General features: G+C 44.8%; 1 protein-coding gene across 1 annotated transcript in view; it reads left to right on the top strand.

The window, feature by feature from the left end:
• The window catches only part of IPPK (inositol-pentakisphosphate 2-kinase), a 105,219-nt gene that overhangs the window by 21,277 nt on the left and 64,237 nt on the right, over nucleotides 1-19,705 (top strand). The window contains exons 4-6 of the mRNA XM_004384223.2: nucleotides 4,873-4,939; nucleotides 6,905-7,026; nucleotides 9,614-9,703. Coding sequence (XP_004384280.1) covers nucleotides 4,873-4,939; nucleotides 6,905-7,026; nucleotides 9,614-9,703 — 279 coding nt within the window. The remainder of the gene's footprint in view (nucleotides 1-4,872; nucleotides 4,940-6,904; nucleotides 7,027-9,613; nucleotides 9,704-19,705) is intronic.

Genomic DNA, 19,705 nt, shown 5'->3' with positions numbered 1-19,705 from the left:
AGTGAACATGGGTGTGCCTATATCTATTCATGTAGACGGCTCTTATTTGTCTAGGATATATTCCAAGGAGCGGGATAGCTGGATCGTATGGTACTTCTATGTCTAGCTTTTTAAGGAAGCACCAAATCAATTTCCAAAGTGGTTATACCATTTTACATTCCCACCAACAGTGTATAAGTGTTCCAGTCTCTTCACAACCTCTTCAGTATTTATTTTGTGTTTTTTGGATTAGTGCTAGCCTTGTTGGGGTGAGATGATATCTCATTGTAGTTTTGATCTGCATTTCTCTAATGGCTAGTGATCGTGGGCATTTCTTCATGTGGTCTGTTAGCCGCCTGAATATCTTCTTTGGTGAAGTGTCTGTTCATATCCTTGGCCCATTTTTCAGTTGCGTTATTTGTCTTTTTATTGTTGAGGTTTTGCAGTATCTTGTAGATTAGAGATTAGATGCTGATCGGATTTGTCGTAGCCAAAAATTGTTTTCCGGTCTAGGTTGTCTTTTTACTCTTTCAATGAAGTCTTTTGATCAGCATAAGTGTTTGTTTTTTAGGAGCTCCCATTTATCTAGTCTCTCTTCTGGTGCTTGCTCATTGTTACTTATGGTTCGTATTGTGTTTATGCCATGTATTAGGGCTCCTAGCATTGTCCCTATTTTTTCTTCCATGATCTTTATCAATTTTCGATTTTATATTTAAGTCTTTGATCCATTTTGAGTTAGTTGTTGTGGATGGTGTGAGGTATGGGTCTTGTTTCAGTTTTTTGCAGATGGATATCCAGTTATGCCAGCACCATATGCTAAAGAGACTATCTCTTCCCCAGTTAACGGACTGTGGGCCTTTGTCAAATATCAGCTGCTCATAGGATGAATTTATGTCTGGATTCTCAATTCTGTTCCATTGGTCTTTGTATCTGTTTTAGTACCAGTACCAGGCTATTTTGACTACCATGGTGGTATAATAGGTTCTAAAATCAAGTAGTGTGAGGCCTCCCACTTTGTTCTTCTTGTTGAGTAATGCTTTATTCATTCAGGGCCTCTTCTCTTTCCATATGAAGTTGGTGATTTGTTTCTCCATCTCATTAAAAAATGCCAGTGGAATTTGGATTAGGATTGCATTGTATCTGTAGATCACTTTGGGTAGAATTGACATTTTCACTAATGTAAACACTTTATTTTGACTTAAAACACAGATATAACTCGTTTATGAAATCAGTAGTCTAACGTTGTTTAGGAGAAATACACTTCTACTGTTGTGACCTTGTTGGCTGTTGACTTGGGCTGGGCAGTGTGACAGGCACCTGTGTTAAGAGTAGGTGCTCACTGACCATTGGCTCTGGATGGGCTCTGCCTCCTCCTCCTTGTGTTTCTGTGTGTCACCTGTCGCTTCTGTGCCCGTCACAGCTTCGTTTCCCAGCAGTGCATGGGCTCTGAGGTGACCAGTCCATGGGGAGACTCCTGTCGCCGTGACCTTGCAGCCTTGCACCTGCTGGGTGGGTCATTTCTTTGAGGGAGGCTTTGATTGCAGTTCTTTATCTTTCTTACCTACGCAGCATCCATAATCAACCATCTGTGTGCTTTGTGCTTTTGGTTTCTTTGAAGTGCAGTGAGAATTTGGACTCTTATGAAACAGTCTAAGGTTAGAAGTTTCAACTTTTTACAATTACTCCTCTTTTCTATTGTTTCACCTTACCTAATCTAACAATAACTCTCCTTTTAAAATCTTTTATGTCCGAAGCATTCAAGTTAGTTTTTATGTATTAGCATTTTTTCCGTTTATAACATATTTAGGTAAAGAACACAATCACGAGTTAAGCTGGCATAAACAGACTGGGAACAAGCACAAATGACAGCTTGGACAGGTGGGAGCAGAGGTGTGCAGGTGTCATAGGCCAGCCATAACCGACCAGGCATGTGGGCAGCCACAGGAAGCAGCCAGGGGACCTATGTGTGTGGGGTGGTGGTGGTAGGCGTGGTGAGGCCCAGGTGGGATCTGCTTTATGCTCCTGTCCTGTGTACCAGGAAGGTGCTTTTAGCTGCAACAGTGAACAGAAAACTTCAGCCCACATGGGCTTAAACCTAAAGACACCCATGGAGCCAGGGATGGGAGTTTTGGTTTTGTCAACTTGAGACTCAGCAAAGTCATCCAGGTCCTGCATTTCTGCCACACCTCCACTCCCTAGCTCAGGGCTGCTCTGTCCTAAAGCTAGTACCTGCCTTTCCCGTCTAGACACACAGTGTCCCAGTAGAGATGGATGATCGTTTTGGTGTTGTCTGCAGAGTGAGGACGTGCACTCAGCGCCACCCTTGCCCCATGCCACAGACCCTCCCTTACTTTGGTTGGAACTGGACCATGCATTTGCCTCTAAAACCAATCCCCTGGACTAATCAGGAAAGGCAGAGGGCTGGATGGCCAAATGAAATTGGGATTCAAGAATCCAGGAAGAAGGGGAGCGTGGTGATTGGTGGTGTGGTATCTATCCAGGTGGCATTTGGAGCCCTCGAGGTGTAAAATGTAAGAGTAGTAGTGTTGTCAGAAACTGTCTAACTAGAGGAGGGATAATGACCAGGATCAGCCCAAAGGTGATTCCTATGAGGTGGAGGTCAGACATACTTCCACTCTCCAACCTTTTTACCAATTCTGATACCAGCTCTTCTCCCCACAGCATTCTCTGCTTCTCTGCTGGGTTTGATAATCCATTGCAGTGGCTACACAGAACTCACAGACCATACTTACAGTTAAGTGGCTTATTAAGGAAGTAACAGGGTATAACTCGGGATCAGGATCAGCAGGCTACAACTCAGGATCAGGATCAGAAAGCACATAGGCAAAGTCTCCCTTCTTCAGTACAAGACAGCTGTCTCAGCTCCTCTTGGCCTTGCAATCAAGAGACTCTTTGCTATGCATGCCCCCTCTTGGCCACCTGAGGACAGGCTCCTCTCAGCCCCCTGAGGACAGGTTCCTCTTGGCCCTGCTGTCTATCACCACCGACTCTGCTGCAGGGCCCTTTCCAGGCCTGTCGCCGCCGGCTCTGCTGCTGGGCCACTTGTGGGCCTGTCTCCACCTTCAGTGTTATAGCCCTTGATCCGTGTTACAGCTCTTTTAGGAAGTTCCTTGCCTCCTCTCTCTCTCTGATTCTTCTTTTTTCTTTCTTCCTTCTGCTTCTTCCTGCTGCTTCTTATCCTGCTTTCTGTCTCTAAAATTTCTGTAGGGCTGGCTGCTAAAATACATAACTGTCAGTTTCAAGGCATGGCATTCCCACCAGGACCACAAACTGACCGATCCTCTCTCGGTAGGCCACAGACACTTCTTTTGCATAGTAGGCTACAACTCATCTCATTTGCATAGACTATTGACCAATCCCTTCAAGGTGCATACTGGTCAGGACCAGACAAAAAGCATCAAAACCAAGTTATTTACAGCTTACCCAGGAAATGTCAGTCAACCTGGACAAAAGTAACAAACTCTTTGGGGTAGAAAACTAGGGTAAACGCAACTCCTCAGGGCCTAGGTGGAAAAATCTCTCAAGCTTTTTTTCCAAAGAACCAAGGCAAAAGGCCACATAAAGGAACTCATTTCACGAGATGAGGCGTGAGCTCCTGGAGGAAGGGCTGCCACCTGGTGCCCAGGACAGCACATGCTGCTGACACTTGCTTGGTGTCTGTTTTAGATGTTAATTCATCTTTAGGGGTAAGTAACAGGCATACGTACTGTCGTACAACCTTCAACAGCTGGTACAGAAGGCTGTTCAGTGGAAACGGTGTTCCACTTTCCTAACCCCTCCCCCACTGGCTTGGCCCCCACTCCTGACATGGTTTATATCTGTTTTGTTTTTTTTTACCACACTGGTTTACACCTTGATTGTTTCACTAACAACACATCTTGGCAGTCCTTAAAACCCTGTCTCAAGAAGTCTTAAGATGGAGAATTGGGAAGGCGTGGTGCTGCTGGCTGTGCCACCCTTTGGGGCATTTCAGAAGTCAGAATTCTGGTGTCTTGGAAACCCCAGAGGACAGGGGAGAGGGAAGCCAGAGATGGTGAGCAATGTGGCTGAAACAAAAGCCTTTTTTAAATTTTGTTTTATTTTTATTTTTTCCCATACAAAAATTTATACATATATTGTTATGTGACTCTGATTGCTCTCCCCATACGTGACAGCACAATCCTCCTTTCCACCCCGATTCCCCATGTCCATTCAACCAGCTCCTAACCCTCTCTGCCTTCCCATCTCACCTCCGGACAGAAGCTGCCTGTTTAGTCTCTTGTATCTACTTGAGCTAAGAGGCACACTCCTCACGAGTATCACTTTATGAAACAAAAGCCTTTTATTATGGGAAATTGCTAAGCAGCAGCCACGTGGAGAGAAGTGACTCTTAGTCTCCCCTGCACGCACTGGGTATTGGTCTCTGAGTCCCGGTCTGGTGACTGCTGTGCCCAGACGTCTCACCCAGATGTTAGTCATTAAGCAGCCCTTTGCCCAGCTGCTTCTCAGATGAGAGGCTTAGAGCGCTCAGGCTGTATCAGTAGATACTGGGGTGAAGAATGTCAGCACAAGGCCGGGGAGCCCAAGGCCTGTGTCCCCAGACACTGACTTCTTTGAGCATGTCCTTGGCGCCCAGGTGGAGCAGACACTGCCTCCCAGCATCATGGGCAGGAGACACAAGTGACTGCAAGAAGAAGCACTCTGTGTGGGAGAGGCCATGCGGGTTAGGCTCGGTGCTGCTGGCCACCTCCAAATGGGAGAGGCCGCGCTGAGGAGAGCCTAGTGTATGGAAACATAAGCTTCTGTGCTTACCCTAGATATGACCTTTAAAATCATAAAGGGACTTTTATTCTGTAAATCCTCACACTGCGTATTCCATATTTGTTCTTACAGGAAGTTGTTCAGCTGCCTTTAGATTTTGTGAAACAGCTTTGTTTAAAGATACAGGCCGAAAGACCAGGTAAGGGTTTTGAAACTTATAAATTTGTTAGTAATTTAAAACATCCCACTTGAAGAGTGACATTATTACCCATATTAAGTAGATGGCAGTTTTCATCAATTCTGTTGCCATGAGGATGTTTTCCAGAGATGCATTTAATGCTTGAAACTTCATCATCAGGGGCAGAAGGTTAGGAAGCTCATAAATACAGTTCTGGGCATCAGATAACCAGATCAAAGCATAGAATATGTAACCAAGAATTAACTAATACAATGTTATAACAGAGTGTTTGGGAGAGGAAGAGGGAGCTAAAGGAGTTGGGGGTGATGTAGGTAGGGGAAGGCAGGGTAAAGAGGTGGCCTGGAAGAGTCACAGGAAGTTATCATGATCGACCTGAGCCACAGCAGATGGCCCGGTGTTAGAGGTCAGCAGGAGCCTGCCCCCAGACGCTGGCTCTAGCTGTGCCTGCTTATCCTCCTGAAGGAAACCAGGAAGACGCATGAATCTCTATGGTGATTACCTTGCTCGCCATCACCAAATATATCCTTCCCACCATTGCCAGATGTTCCCTTCCTCATCACCAGATGTACCCTTCCTGTGCACTTGCTGATACCTGGAGTGTCAGGAACCAAGTCAAATTCTTTCACAGATGAGACTCAGGACTTATCATGCAAGCCTTGTTGAGGATAGAAATGCCTTCTTAAGAAAGCACAGTTGGCCAGTTGGGTTGTATAAATGGCTAATATAAAATTCCTGATTTGATTAAGAAAAAGAAAGAAAAGAGGGCATTGACATCCTGGGAACCTCAGATTGGAGGGAGCAGCATGGAGCAGGGCATCCTTGTGAGAAAGGGCCCAAGAAGTGGGGGGAGGCTGCTGCCCAAAGCCAAACTAGGACAATGTCTTGGCTCTGGTTTCCTCACCTGGATGAAGACAAGCTGCAGGTGTGCTTTTGGGCTCTGCCATCCAGCAGCAAGCGCTATCAGAGACTGTTATTTTCTTTTCTTATTGTCAGTTGCTGTCAAGTCGACTCTGACTCATGGTGACCCCAAGTGTGCAGAGTAGAACTGCTCCATAGGGCTTTCAAGGCTGCAACCTTTTGAAGCAGATCGCCAGGCTTACCTTCAGAGGTGCCTCTGGGTGGGTTTGAACTGCTGACCTTTTGGCTAGTAGTCAGGCTACTTAATAGCGACAAGAGCAGCTGTAATAATGAATTGTAACTGGCCTTGCTATGTGGAAAGAAGGACAGCCGACTTTGGTTCACAGTGCTGTTTCTAGCAGTCAGTACTGAGGGAACATCGATGTTGGACATTTGAAAGGAACCTTGGTTTAAGAGGAGTGTAGAGACTTTTTCTGAGTGCCTTGTTAGATTGGTGGTGGCCTGGCCTTCAGCCTCCTTCCTCTCTGAGCTTCCTGGGTTAAGGAAGCTGCAGGTTGGGGGCAGTCCCCAAGACAGCCTCACTTCTGACAACTAACTGCAAGTTTAGGGACCCCAGACCACTCTCAGGTTTAATAACTGGCTAGAAGGACTCAGCAGCTCACTGAAAGCCGTTATAATCATGGTTACCGTCTGTGACAGTGCAAAGACAGATTCCGATCAGCCGAGGGAAGAGACGCCTGGGGCAGGGTCCAAGAGAGGCCCTCACGTGGAGCTCCTGTCGGCCTCTCCCTGTGGATCACTGACCCCACTTACCCAGCAGGGAAGCCCCTTGAACCCCATCATGTGGATATGGCTGCCTGCCTATGGGACCCACCTCAGCCTCTAGCCTCTTCGGAGGCCAACCCAGTCCCACGTGGCCCCAAGCCCAGGTAAACAAAGCCGCTCCTGTCAGGCAGGGCATTCCCAGGCTCAGCCACCCCCTCCCAGGAGTCGGGGCCGAGGCCAGCTACTCTGTGCGCCAGGTTGATGCTTTACCACGTGAGTCTTCAAGTTTCCATCTTGTCCTCCCTGCACTGATCCTCAGGTGGTCCCTGCTTTTTTTTCCAGAATCTCGCTGTGACAAGGACCTGGACACTCTCAGTGGTTATGCTATGTGCCTTCCTAACTTGACCAGACTTCAGACCTACCACTTTGTGGAGCACCGACCGATTCTGTGTGTAGAGATTAAGGTGAACTTTGGTCAAGGGGAAAAAGATGTGGGTAAAAAGGGAGAAGGCAGTTCCCTGGTTATGAGTGGATTGTCTTCCAACAGTCTGTTCTCTGTCACCCTATTTCATGCTTTCCTCCAGAAGCCTGTTCTACAGGCTGGTGGTGTCCCGGCTACTCCCCGCTGGACCCAGTGGCCCTTATCAGGCCCAGGCAACCCCCAGCTCCCAGAGACTCTGCCACTCCTTCTCCTTCCCACCCTTGTCACCTGCACCCTGTGTGCTTCCTGCCTTTGCCAGCCAGAGTTCAGACAGGAGCCACACCATCCCCGGGCTGGGTGAGCCCTGACTGCTGAGCTCCAGGAGGAAGCCAGCTGGGTGGTGCCCTCTGTGTTCTCCTCAAGGTTCAGCTCACTGGCTGGCCCTCCTCCCTCTGCATGACTCCTTCCTGCTGGGCTCACTTCGCTAGCGGGTGACGCTGCATGCTTTGTTCCAGAAGCTTAGTTTGTGAGTCAGACTGTTAGACTGGGTGGCAGTTCCTTTGCTTATGTCCTGCTCAGGAGGGATTTCTCCAGAGGCACAAAAATCTGTTTAACCCCTAGAGGCTCTAGTTTCTCATGGCTGGGAGTCCTGAATCTGGAGTGACAAAGGGCATTTATGTCTATTCTACTTGGGTTCCAGGGTGGGGAGCTTGGCAAGGTCAGAAACCCCCTTGCCTCAGCTCTCTGCTGTCCAAAGTTGAGGGTGGCAGTGCAGATCTCCCCAGGAGGCCCTCCCGCAGATGTTCCAGGTCATTGCTTGTCTCTCCCACACCTCCATTGCACCCACTCATGGGTCCTCGTTGGCCCTGAGCACTCACACTCATGATACTTTTGCAGACAGACATTCTGCTTCCCCATCCACAGGGTGAAGATCTCAGTGCTCCAGTGCCAAGACAGCCCTTGGCATAGTGCTCACTTGTGTTTAATAGTAAGACCATAGCTTTAAAAAGGCAGTTCTGTGACTTTCTGGAAGCATAGCAACTATCAGATTGGCACCTTCCAGTTTCGCATATCACTTGTCAGAGGGAACAGTGGCCTGCTTCTGGGAGCTGGGAGCTCTAGAGCCTTTCAAGTTGCAGTGCGTCATGGAGAGACAAAGCTGCTCTGTGTTGTACCTTTGTCAAGCCAGCAGTAAAGGCACCATGTTTCTCCCCCTGAGAGTTCTGGCCATGTACTCTCTAGAGGCAGAGATGTTTGTATGATGTGATGAGAGAAGCATCAGTTCCCACTGAGAATTGAAAGTAAAACTTTTGGGGACGTTTGTACCTAACCCTTGCCAATGCTGCACTTTGGATTTCTCTATCTCATAGTTTGTTGTATGTGTTTTGAAAGGTATATGATTTTTCCCTGTCTTAGTTAGCTAGTGCTACTTTAACAGAAATACAACAAGTAGATGGCTTTAACAGCAATTAATTTTCTCACAGATTAGGAGGCTAGAAGTCTGAATGCAAATGCAAAATAAAACAACAATCAAAGTGATTCTCTTCCATGTCCATCAGAAAGCTATATCCCATGCCCATCAGATTGGCAAAAATTAAAAAGTCCGACGGTGCCCAAGGCTGGAGAGGAAGTAGGGCATCAGCACTCTCCTTTTGCTTCGGGTGGGACTTTAAATTGGTACAACCACTTACAGAGCAGTTTGGCAATATGTAGCAAAAACTGAGGCTTCCCTGTGACCTAGAAATTCTTCCTCCTAGTATGCACCCTAAAGAAACTCTCCCACATGTGTGTAAGCACTATTTGTAATAGGGAAAAATGTCCATCAGCAGGAGAAACAGATGAGGAAGTAGGAGTAAAAAGTTCTGCAAAACAACAGCTAAAATAAACGCACTTGATCCTTATTTATCAACATGGGTAAATCTCAAAAGCATAAGGTTGAGTGAAAAAAGTCGTAGAAGAATATGAACGGTGTGAACTCACTCATATAAAGGCTAAAATCCTGCAAACACTATGTGTCTTCGTTTCTTAGTGCTGCTATAACAAGTGGGTGGGTTTAACAAACAAAAATTTATTTTCTCACAGTTTAGGAAGCTAGAAGTCGGAACTCAGGCTCTAGGGGAAGGCTTTCTCTCTGTGTCAACTCTGAGGGAAGGTCCTTGTCTGTTTAGAGCCCCTGCTCCTGGGAAGTCTTCATGTGGCTTAGCATCTCTCTTCCGTGGTCTCTGCTTGCTTGTTTAATGTCTTTTATATCTCAAAAGTGATTGATTTAAGATGCAGCCTACACTGATTTGGCCTCATTAACATAATAAAAATAACCCATTCCCGAATGTGATTATAACCTCAGATATAAACCAAAACCAAAGCCAAACCCATTGCTGTCAAGTTGACTCTGATTCATAGCGAACCTATAGGACAGGATAGCACTGCCCCGTAGGGTTTCCAAGGAGCAGCTGGTGGGTGGATTCATACTGCCGACCTTTTGGTTAGTAGCCAAGCTCTTAACCACTGCACCACCAGGGCTCCAACCACAGGTATAGAGGTTAGGATTTACAACACATATTTTTGGGAGACACAATTCAATCCACAACATTACCTAAATAGTTTTCCTTCCCTATTTGTTTACTTTGCAGCCAAAATGTGGATTTATTCCTTTCTCCAGTGATGTCACACATGAGATGAAGCATAAAGTGTGCCGTTACTGCATGCATCAGCACCTCAAGGTATGTGTGGAGAGCAGGTGGCCTGAAGGGCTTTCTTCAGCGTTCTTCTGTCTGTGTGAAGGGGCTGCTTGGTGGGGTGCTGGGCTTTGAGAAGTAAAAGAAAATGTAGATACTACTTAGTTTTTATTTCACAAGTAGTTCATGTTCATCTTTTTTTTTTTTAATTGAGATATAATTCACATACCATAATATTAAACCTCTAAAAATTTACCTACCCACTGCCGTCAAGTCGATTCCGACTCATAATGACCAAGCATTTCCAAGGCTGTAAACCTCTGTGCAAGCAGACTGCCACATCTTTCTTCCGTGGAGCTGTTAGTGGTTTTGAACTGCCTACCTAGCAGTCTCATCGCTTTAACCACTGCGCCACCAGGGCTTCTTTCTGTACAACTCAGTGGGTTTTAGTATTTTTGTAAGGTTGTGCAGGCATTAGCACTATCTAATCCCAGATAACTTTCATCACCCCATAGAGAAGCCCCATGCCCATTCACTGCCTCCTCCCCTCAGTCCATGGTAATCACTAATCTGCTTTCTGGTTCTGTGGATTTGCCTATTCTGGACATTTCATATAAATGCAATCATACAATATCTGGTCTTCAGTGACTGCCTTCTTTCACTTAGTGTGATGTTTTCAAGGTTCATCCATGTTATAGCATATATTACCCATTCATTTCTTTTTATGCCAAATAATATTCCATTGTATGAATATACCACATTTTGTTAATCCATTCATCCATTGGTGGACATTTGGGTTCTTTCCACCTTTTGACAATTGTAAATACTGCTGCTATGAACGTTTGTGTGCAGGTTTTTGCATGGACATTTCATTTCTTTTAGAAGAAGACATAGACATAAATTCATTTCTCTTGGGTATATACCTACAAGTAGTATTGCTGGGTCATATGGTAACTCTAGCAATGGGTTTGGCTTTTTGAGTTTTATGGTAACTCATGTTTAACGTTTTGAGGAATTGCCAAAGTGTTTTCCAAAATGGTCTTACCATTTTATGTTCCCACCAGCAATTGATGAGGGTTCCAATTTCTCTACATTCTTGCCAACACTTCTTATTTTCCATTTTTAAATTATTACCACCCTTGTTGTTCTTGTTAGGTGCTGATGAGTCGGTTCTGACTCATAGTGACCCTGTGTACAACAGAACAAAACACTGCCTGGTCCTGCGCCATCCTCACAATCATTGTTAATGCTTGAGCCCATTGTTGCAGCCACTGTGTCAATCCATCTCGTTGAGGATCTTCCTCTTTTTCACTGACCGTCCACTTTACCAAGCATGATGTCCTTCTCCAGGGACTGGTCCCTCCTGATAACATGCCCAAAGTATACAAGATGAAGTCTTGCCGCCCTTGCTTCTAATGAGCATTCTGGCTGTACTTCTTCCAAGACAGATTTGTTCATTTCTTCTGGCACTTCATAGTATAGTGAATATTCTTCGCTATTACCATAATTCAAAGGCATCAGTCTTTCTTATTCATTGTCCAGCTTTTATGTGCATATGAGTCTATTGAAAGTATCATGGCTTAGGTCAGGTGCACCTGAGTCCTCAAAATTACATATTTGCATTTCAATACTTCAAAGATGTCTTTTGCAGCAGATTTGCCCAATGCAATGCGTCGTTTGATTTCTTGACTGCTGTTTCCATGGGTGTTGATTATGGATCCAAGTAAAAGGAAATCCTTGACAACTTCAGTCTTTTCTCTGTTTTCACTGACCGGTTTTTTCAGAAGTAGACTTCCAGGTCCTTCTTTCTAGTCTGTCTTAGTCTGGAAGCTCAGCTGAAACCTGTCCACCAAGGGTGACCCTGCTGGGATTTGAAATACTGATGGCAAACCTTCCAGCATCACAGCAACATGCAAGCTACCACAGTATGACAAACTGTCCGGCACATGGTGGATAGCCACCCTAGTAGGCATGTAGTGGTATCTTGTAGTTTTGATTTGATTTTCCTAGTGACAAAAGAGGATCCCTGGTGGCACAGTGGTTAATGTGTTTGTCTGCTAACCGAAAGGTCAGAGCTTCAAACCCACCAGCCACTCCACGTGAGAAAGATGTAGCAGTCTGCTTCTGTAAATATTTCAACCTTATAAACCCTATAGGGCAGTTCTCTGTCCTGTAGGGTCGCTATGAGTCGAAATCAACTTGACAGCAGTGGTGGGTGAGAATGACTAATGATACTGAGCATCTTTTCATGTGTTTATTGGCCATTTGTATGTTTCCTTTGGAGAAATGACCATTCAAATCCTTTGTCTATTTTTTCAATTAGGTTATTTGTCTTTTGTTGAGTTGTGTTTTTTCATATATTCTGGGTAAAAGCAACCATTGAATCAGTTGCCATTGATTTTATTCTGACTCATGGTGACTCCGTGTGTGTCAGAGTAGAACTGTGCTCCATGGGGTTTTCAGTGGCTGTTTTTTTGCAAGTAGGTTGCCAGGCCTTTCTTCTTAGGTGTCTTAGTTATCTATTGGTGCATAACAGAAATACCACAAATGGGTGGCTTTAACAAACAGAAATTTATTTTCTCACAGTTAGTACGAGGCTAGAAGTCTGAATTTAGGGTGCTAGCTTTAGGGGAAGGTTTTCTCTCTCCGTCAGATCTGGAGGAAGCTCCTCATCTCTTTTTGAGCTACTGCTCCTGGGCGATCTTCATGTGGCTTGGCATCTCTCTTCCCCTATCTCTGCTTGCTCATTTGCTTGTTTCAAGTCTTTTATGTCTCAAAAGAGGTTGACTTCCTACACTATTGCTGCCTCATTAACTATGGCCCTTCTAGCCGTGGTCTTTGTGACTCACACATAGTGATTGAGTGGGACTATGCAAATAAGATATATAGAACCTGTGATGATTGGGGTTATGTATCAACTTGGCTAGGCCATGATTCCCAGTATTGTATGGTTGTCCTCCATTTTATGTGTTGTGGATCCTGACCTCTACATGTTGAGGAAGCAGAATTGGTGTAGAGTGTGTCTTGGGTCACAGCCTTGCAGGAGGGCATGGATCATGTCCAGTCCTTACTCAATTTACGCCCTTCCCTAGGGTGTGGCCTGCATCTAAGATACATATGTGTGTCCTGGTGGGGCTCTCTCTCTCTCCATATCTGAATCCTGAGTCATGACCAGTTGACCTCTGGTTCTTGGGACTCGAGCCAGAGTCTTACTCTCTGACTTGCTGATTCTGGGATTCGCCAGCTTCCACAGCCCCTTCCACGCCTTGTGAGTCAGCAGCCTGTGGTCTGAACTGGCGGTTTGGGTTTGTCAGCCCCTGTAGCCATGTGGATTAGAAGAAGCCTACGCCTGACCTGTGAATGTGGGACTTGCCAGCCTCCACAACTGCGTGAGCCATTTCCTTTATACGGTTGGTGAGTTCTGTGAGACGTTGCAGTGAATTAGGGAAGCCAAAGATGGGAGGGAGAGTACTGAGGGGAGGGAGAGGGAGTAGTTGATGTTAGAGATGATGGAGTGGTACAGCAGCTTAGAAAAGTTGGGCATTTAGGACATCTTTAACCTGCCTCATACGAACCAGCTTTGTGCTGATCCTTATAAAAGAAATTATTCGTTCAGTTGATGTTGAACTGGTGGGTTTTACTGCAGTGGCCCAGACTCTCTGGAATATGTGGTTTTGGAAAAACGGAGATAAGCAGGAGAATGAGAAACCTTTGGTTTCTGGATGGGATAAAAAACACCCATGGATTGAAGCAGCTGTTATGTTGCAGTTACCCAAGGCAAAAGCTATTCATGGGATTTAGGAGGGGTGGATCTAACCCCTGAGAAATTGGCTAGTTGGGTGCATATGGAAATACAGAGTGATAAGGAAAGGGGCAGACATATAATTCCTTGGTTTCTGTTATCCATAATATCTGCAACGGCAAGGAAGAGAATGTAGGGGCTGATTTTAGCATTGAACCAAGCCCAGATACGGTCTGGTCAGAGCTACAACTGCTAGTCCCTGGGTTGACCTGGAAAGGAAAAATCATGTTGGAACCACAGGAAGTTCCTCTATGACCGCTGGTCACCAGGAAGGTAGTCTGGGAGGGAAATGGGCAAAACCAAGACACTATACAAACCGGGGGGTACAGTGTAAAGGAGTTATTTCAGTTTGTAGATTGGTATTGTCAGCTTCCTGAGGAACCGTTACTAAAATGGATTGTGAGAGCCACTAATTTAGGGGCAGTATCTTTGGTTTTGAATGCTGCAGTAATGCAGGGATGGGCTGAATCTAGACACATTCCCCTTACACCCTCTGAGGCACAAAATGCCAATAAGGACTGCTGTGTCAGCCAGTAAGAAAGACAGAGGTTACAGATGGCTATTGGGCAGATTCCCCAGGGGGAAGGCCCTATGCATAGCTGGCAAGTTGATTATATTGGACCAGTGATGCCAGTGGCACCAAGTGGCTACAAATGGGTCCTCACAGGAATAGATACTTACTTTGGACTGGGCTTTCATATCCCGTGACAGATGCAAATGGCAAAAACACCATTAAGGGATTCAGTGAAAGATACTGTACCAGTTTGGGCCACAGAGTTATATTTCATCAAACCAAGTAACACACTTTACAGCCCACAGGGTGCAGAAATGGGCCAAGAAATATCATATTAAACGGACATACCATGTTGCATACCACCCTCAGAGTAATACTTTGATAGTGAATTGGAATAGGCAATTAAAACATTTGTTATCTAAAATGGGGGGAGATAAAGGCATGAAGGGCTGGCTCACACACCTTCATGAGTATGTGCTCACACTCAGCATGAGGAGGACAAAGGGAGGATCACCACTGGACAGATCCCTATGCTTCTCTGGGGGATCTGGGGAAGAGGAGGTGGGGGAGGATGCTGTTGCCCCTGTACAGTTCTTCCCCGCATCACCTAAAATTGCTGTTTTCTTGCTGGATGCTGCAATCCCAGGATCAGGGCTTTGCTCCAAAATCCGAAGGGTCTGCGCTATGATTCACCCATAGGGGCCTGCCAAAGACTCCAAACAGCATCTATCTGCCACTGACAGTTCAAGCACCATTGGATCAGCTGGATCATATGGCCCAAAAGGCAGAGCTGCTTGCCAGCAGCCCAAACCTTTTGCATACCCTTCTCTTGGTCTGGGCCCTACTCAAAACCAGCAGTGGTTTGAGTCACTTGATAAATAGGCTGGGCTAGCACACCCATACCAGAGATATGTTGCCTCCAAAATCCAAAGAGGCCCACTAGGTGTTGTGCCTCATTTTCAGTTGTGGGAGGGACAGATGCAATAACTTTTCCTTCTTTTTAGAAGGAATATCTTGACATGCCCCACACCACTGGACCCCTAGAAATTTTGCTGAGGTGGAAGGTACCTGAAGTCTTGCTGGATAACTTTCCCGCCCTCTAGCGTGCAGATGTTTTTACCAGTAAGTCCAGAGTCACTGACACTTCTTCCTTACTAAGTCCAGTCAGGATAATGTCATCAATGTAATGGACTAGTGTGATGTCTTATAGAAGGGAAAGGTGATCAAGATCCCTGCAGACTAAATTATGACATAGGACTGGAAAGCTGATATACCCTGAGGAAGTACAGTAAGGTGTACGGCTGGCCTTGACAGCTGAAGGCAAACTGCTTCTCCTGGTCCTTTGAAACAGGTATAGAGAAAAAGGCATTAGCCAGATAAATAACTGCATACCAGGTACCAGGAGATGTAGTGATTTGCTCAAGCGATGAAACCATATTTGGAACAGCAGCTGCAGTTGGAGTCACCACCTGGTTAAGTTTTTGATAATCCACTGTCATTCTCCAAGATCCATCTGTTTTTTGGCACAGGCCAAACAGTAGGCAAGTTGAATGGGGATATGGTGGGAATCACCATCCCTGCATCCTTGAAGTCCTTCATGGTGGCAGTTATCTCTGCAGTCCCTCCAGGAATGTGGTATTGCTTTTGGTTTACTATTTTCCTAGGTAGGGGCAGTTCTAATGGCTTCCACTTGGTCTTTCCTACCATAATAGCCCTTACTCCACTTGTCAGGGATCCAATATGGGGGTTCTGCCAGTTGCTGAGTATTGTCTATTCCAATTATGCATTCTGGAACTGGGAAAATCATTACAGGATAGATTCAGGAACCCACTGGATGCACTGTAAGCCGAACCTGAACTAAGACTCCATTAATAACCTGACCTCCATATGCCTCTACTCTGATTGGTGAGCCACAGTGACATTTTGAGTCTTGTGGAATTAGTGTCAGTTCAGAGCCAGTATCTAGTAATTCCTGAAAAGTCTGATTATTTCTTTTTCCCCAATGAGCAGTCACTCTCATAAAAGGCTGTAGATCCCTATGGGTAAGGCTGGGAGAAAGATTAACAGTATAAATTTTTGGCAGTGTAATGGGGTCCTTTCTGTAGGGGACTGGCCTCTTCATTCAAGGGGTTGTGGGTCTTCAAACTCACTGAAGTCTGGGAATTGATTGAGGGCCATGACTCTCTATTCTGGTGATACAAGTTAGACTGCCATTCACTTGACCTAGAATTCTTCCGCTTGTACATATGAAGTAAATAATTAGTAGATTTCTGATCTATTTCACTCCTAGGGACACCATGACTAAGTTAGCCAATGCCATAAGTCCATATGAGTCAGACTATTCTGATTACTGCTTTGACTCCCCTATCCATTATGGTAACCATGCTCACCTTGTATTAGTTGATTGGGTGCCACCACATAGCTCCTTCCACCCGAGGTCCAATTAGCCCCATTGTAGTTAAGTGTCTTAATTCAGTTAGGGCAGTTCCCACTGTCAAATCTGACTTACATAAAATAGCAATCATAGCAATCTTCAAGGATGCTGGGGCTCCCTTCACTAACTTGTTCCCTACTGTTGTGGTGAAAGATAGGTCCTCTGGGCACTCCATGTGTGAGTCTGTGGGTCTAACCTGATAAATCCACTCTAACATGCCAATTTCCCTAAGCCTTTGGATTGCTTCTACAGTATACCAAGGCAGGCCTGGCACTTCAGCTTGATTCATTGTGGGCCACTGCATAATCTATGCTTCAGCAACCCAACCAAATGAACTATTAGATCCTTCCCTAACCTCTCAAGCTGAAACATTGAAGAATCTGTGTTTAGTGGGTGCATATCGATAAACTCAGACTGATCCATCTTTATGTTTGCACCACTATCCAACACCCTTTATAACTGTTCCCACACGTATTCCCCAGGGTTCTGTTTGTCATATTAGAAAACTCAAGCAGTTCTTTTGGAGCGTAGCATACTTCCTTTGTACTTTGTACATGCTTTGTACTTCACCTTCTGGAGGTTGCTAGGTCTTCAGTCTAGTTATAGGTCTGGAAGCAAAGATGAGTGGTGGGGATACATTTTGAGAATATTCAGCAATATCTTGTAAGATGCCTGTGTCAGGTGATGCCTCAGGCAATGACTCAGACGCCTCCCCAGGGGATGACTCAGACAAAGGCTCTTCAGACATACCTGGCTTAATCTCATCAGATGATGGTTGAGAGGCTGATGGTTTTACTGGGGAGGGTGGCTTAGCAGACAAAGATGAATTAATTTCCTCATATGGGTGTGAGAGGGCTGGTTCTGTTGGCAGGAGTTATTCAACAGAATTTAGGGACTCAGTGTTCCCAGCTTCCTGATTATCTGCCCATATGTCCCCATCGCAAGTTTCAGGATCCCTTTTCTTCCCAATCAGTGCCCTCACTTTAACTTCAGACACCACTCTTGGTTGGGAATTCAGTTGGCGTTGTAATTCAGCCACTTTTATGATAAGACTCTGGGTTTGGTTTTCAGCAGTATCAGCTCCGTTACAACAAGAAATAAGGCTTGCTTTCAGGACACAAGTGGCAACTTTGAGGTCATTTATGCGATGCTGTAACCCTGAAGCCCTGAGCTCATCTCTTTCTTTCACCACTTTCTCTAGCGAAAGTAGGACCAACCAACTAGCTTCCTTATAGTTTTCTTTCTGACAGAATCGTAGAAAGGTATCAAATACACAGTCACCCAGAACCTCGCCTCTCACCAGTACCTGATCTACTGGTGGTGACATTTTGCGTATTTCTATTGCCACCTCATGCCATGGATTAGCAATGCCCTCTTCACTACTGGAAGCAGAGTCATCACCATCTTTAAGACTAACCAGACTTGAGAACCAATTTAGAAAACTCATCCTTACAATTTTGTTTCTCTAGAACCACTCTCAGTACCAGATGTCTTAGGCTGGGTTCTCTAGAGAAGCAAAACTGGTGAAGTGTGTGTATATATACACACATACACACACACATAGAGAGAGAGATTAATTTATATCAAGGAAATGGCTCACGTGGTTATAGAGGCTGAAAGTCCCAAGTCTGTGGGTCAGGTTGCCAGCTCCAGGGGAAGCCTTTCTCTCTCTGGTCTCTGGAAGAAGGTCCTCGTCAATTTTGAGCTTCTGCTTCTGGCGATCTTCATGTGGCTTGGTGTCTCTCTTCCCCATCTCTGCTTGCTTGATTGCTTGTTTAATGTCTTTTATATCTCAAAAGATATTGACTCAAGATACACCCTACACAAATCCTGTCTCATTAACCAAAGACAACCCATTCCCAAATAGGATTAAGTTATGGATTGAATTGTGTCCCCCAAAAATGTATGTCAACTTGGCTAGGCCATGATTCCCAGTATTCTGTGATTGACATTTTGTCATCTGATGAGAGATTTTCCTATGTGTTGTAAATCCTACCTTTATGATGTTAATGAAGCAGGATTAGAGACAGTTATGTTAATGAGGCAGTACTCAAACAAGATTAGGTTGTATCTTGAGTCAGTCTGTTTTGAGATATAAAAGAGAGAAGCAGGCAGAGAGACAGGGGGACCTCCTGCCACCGAGAAAGAAGAGCTGGGAACAAGCATGTCCTTTGGACCCAGGGTCTCTGCACTGAGAAGCTCATAGACCAGAAGAAGATTGATGACAGGACCTTCCCCCAGAGCCAACAGAGAGAGAAAGAATTCCACTGGAGCTGGCACCCTGAATTCGGACTTCCATCTTTGTTAAAGCCATCTACTTGTGGTATTCCTGTTATAGCAGCACTAGAAAACTAAGATGTTAATAGGATTTACAACACATAATTTTTGGGGACAGAATTCAATCCATAACATGAAGCATGTCCGGGTGGACTTCAGCTTACAAACTTTTTGTTAGTAACCAAATGTGTTAACCATTTGCACCACCCAGGGCCTCCATAAATTCTGGATACTAGACAACTCTTATAAGACATATCACTTGCAGAAATTTTCTCCCATCTGTAACTTGTCTTTTCACCTTCATGATAGCATTCTTTGAAGTACAAACATTTTTAATCGTGATGTTTTATCTATTTTTTCTCTGATTGCTGTGGTTTAGGTGTCATATCTAAGAAACCATTGTCACACCCAGGATCAGGAGATTTATGTCTATGTTTTCTTTCAGAATTTTATACTTTTAGCTCTTACATTTAGTTCTTAGATCCTTTTTTTATTAATTTTTGTGTATGAACTATGAGTCTAACTTCATTCTTTTCCATGTGGAGATTGAGTCATCCCAGCAGCATTTGTGGAAGAGAGTATTCTTTCCTCTGTTGACTTGTATTGGCACTCTATTTTTTTTATTTTATTTATTTTTTAATTGTACTTCAGATGAAAGCTTACAGAACAAATAGTTTCTTGTGAAACAGTAGTACACATGTTGTTTTATGACATTGGTTAACAACCCCACAACATATCAACCCTCTAACTTCTCAACCTTTTTTTTTGGGTGAAAATACACATAGCCAAAGATACACTGTTTCAAAAATTTCTACATGCACAGTTCAGTGACATTGACTATGCTTTTCCAATTGTGCTGTTATTCTCACTTAAAATGAAGGCTTACAGAACAAAATAGTTTCTCATTTAACAGTTACTACAGATGTTGCCCTATGACAATGGTTAACAATCTCACAACACATCAACAATATCCTTACTCAACCTTGGGTTCCCTATCACCAGCTTCCTTGTCCCCTTCTC

The sequence above is a fragment of the Trichechus manatus genome, unplaced genomic scaffold (assembly GCF_000243295.1).
Source record: "Trichechus manatus latirostris isolate Lorelei unplaced genomic scaffold, TriManLat1.0 scaffold00120, whole genome shotgun sequence".
NCBI classification, from domain to species: Eukaryota; Metazoa; Chordata; class Mammalia; order Sirenia; family Trichechidae; genus Trichechus; species Trichechus manatus.
Note: the sequence above shows the minus strand (reverse complement) of the source record. Positions and strands in the feature narration are given on the sequence as shown.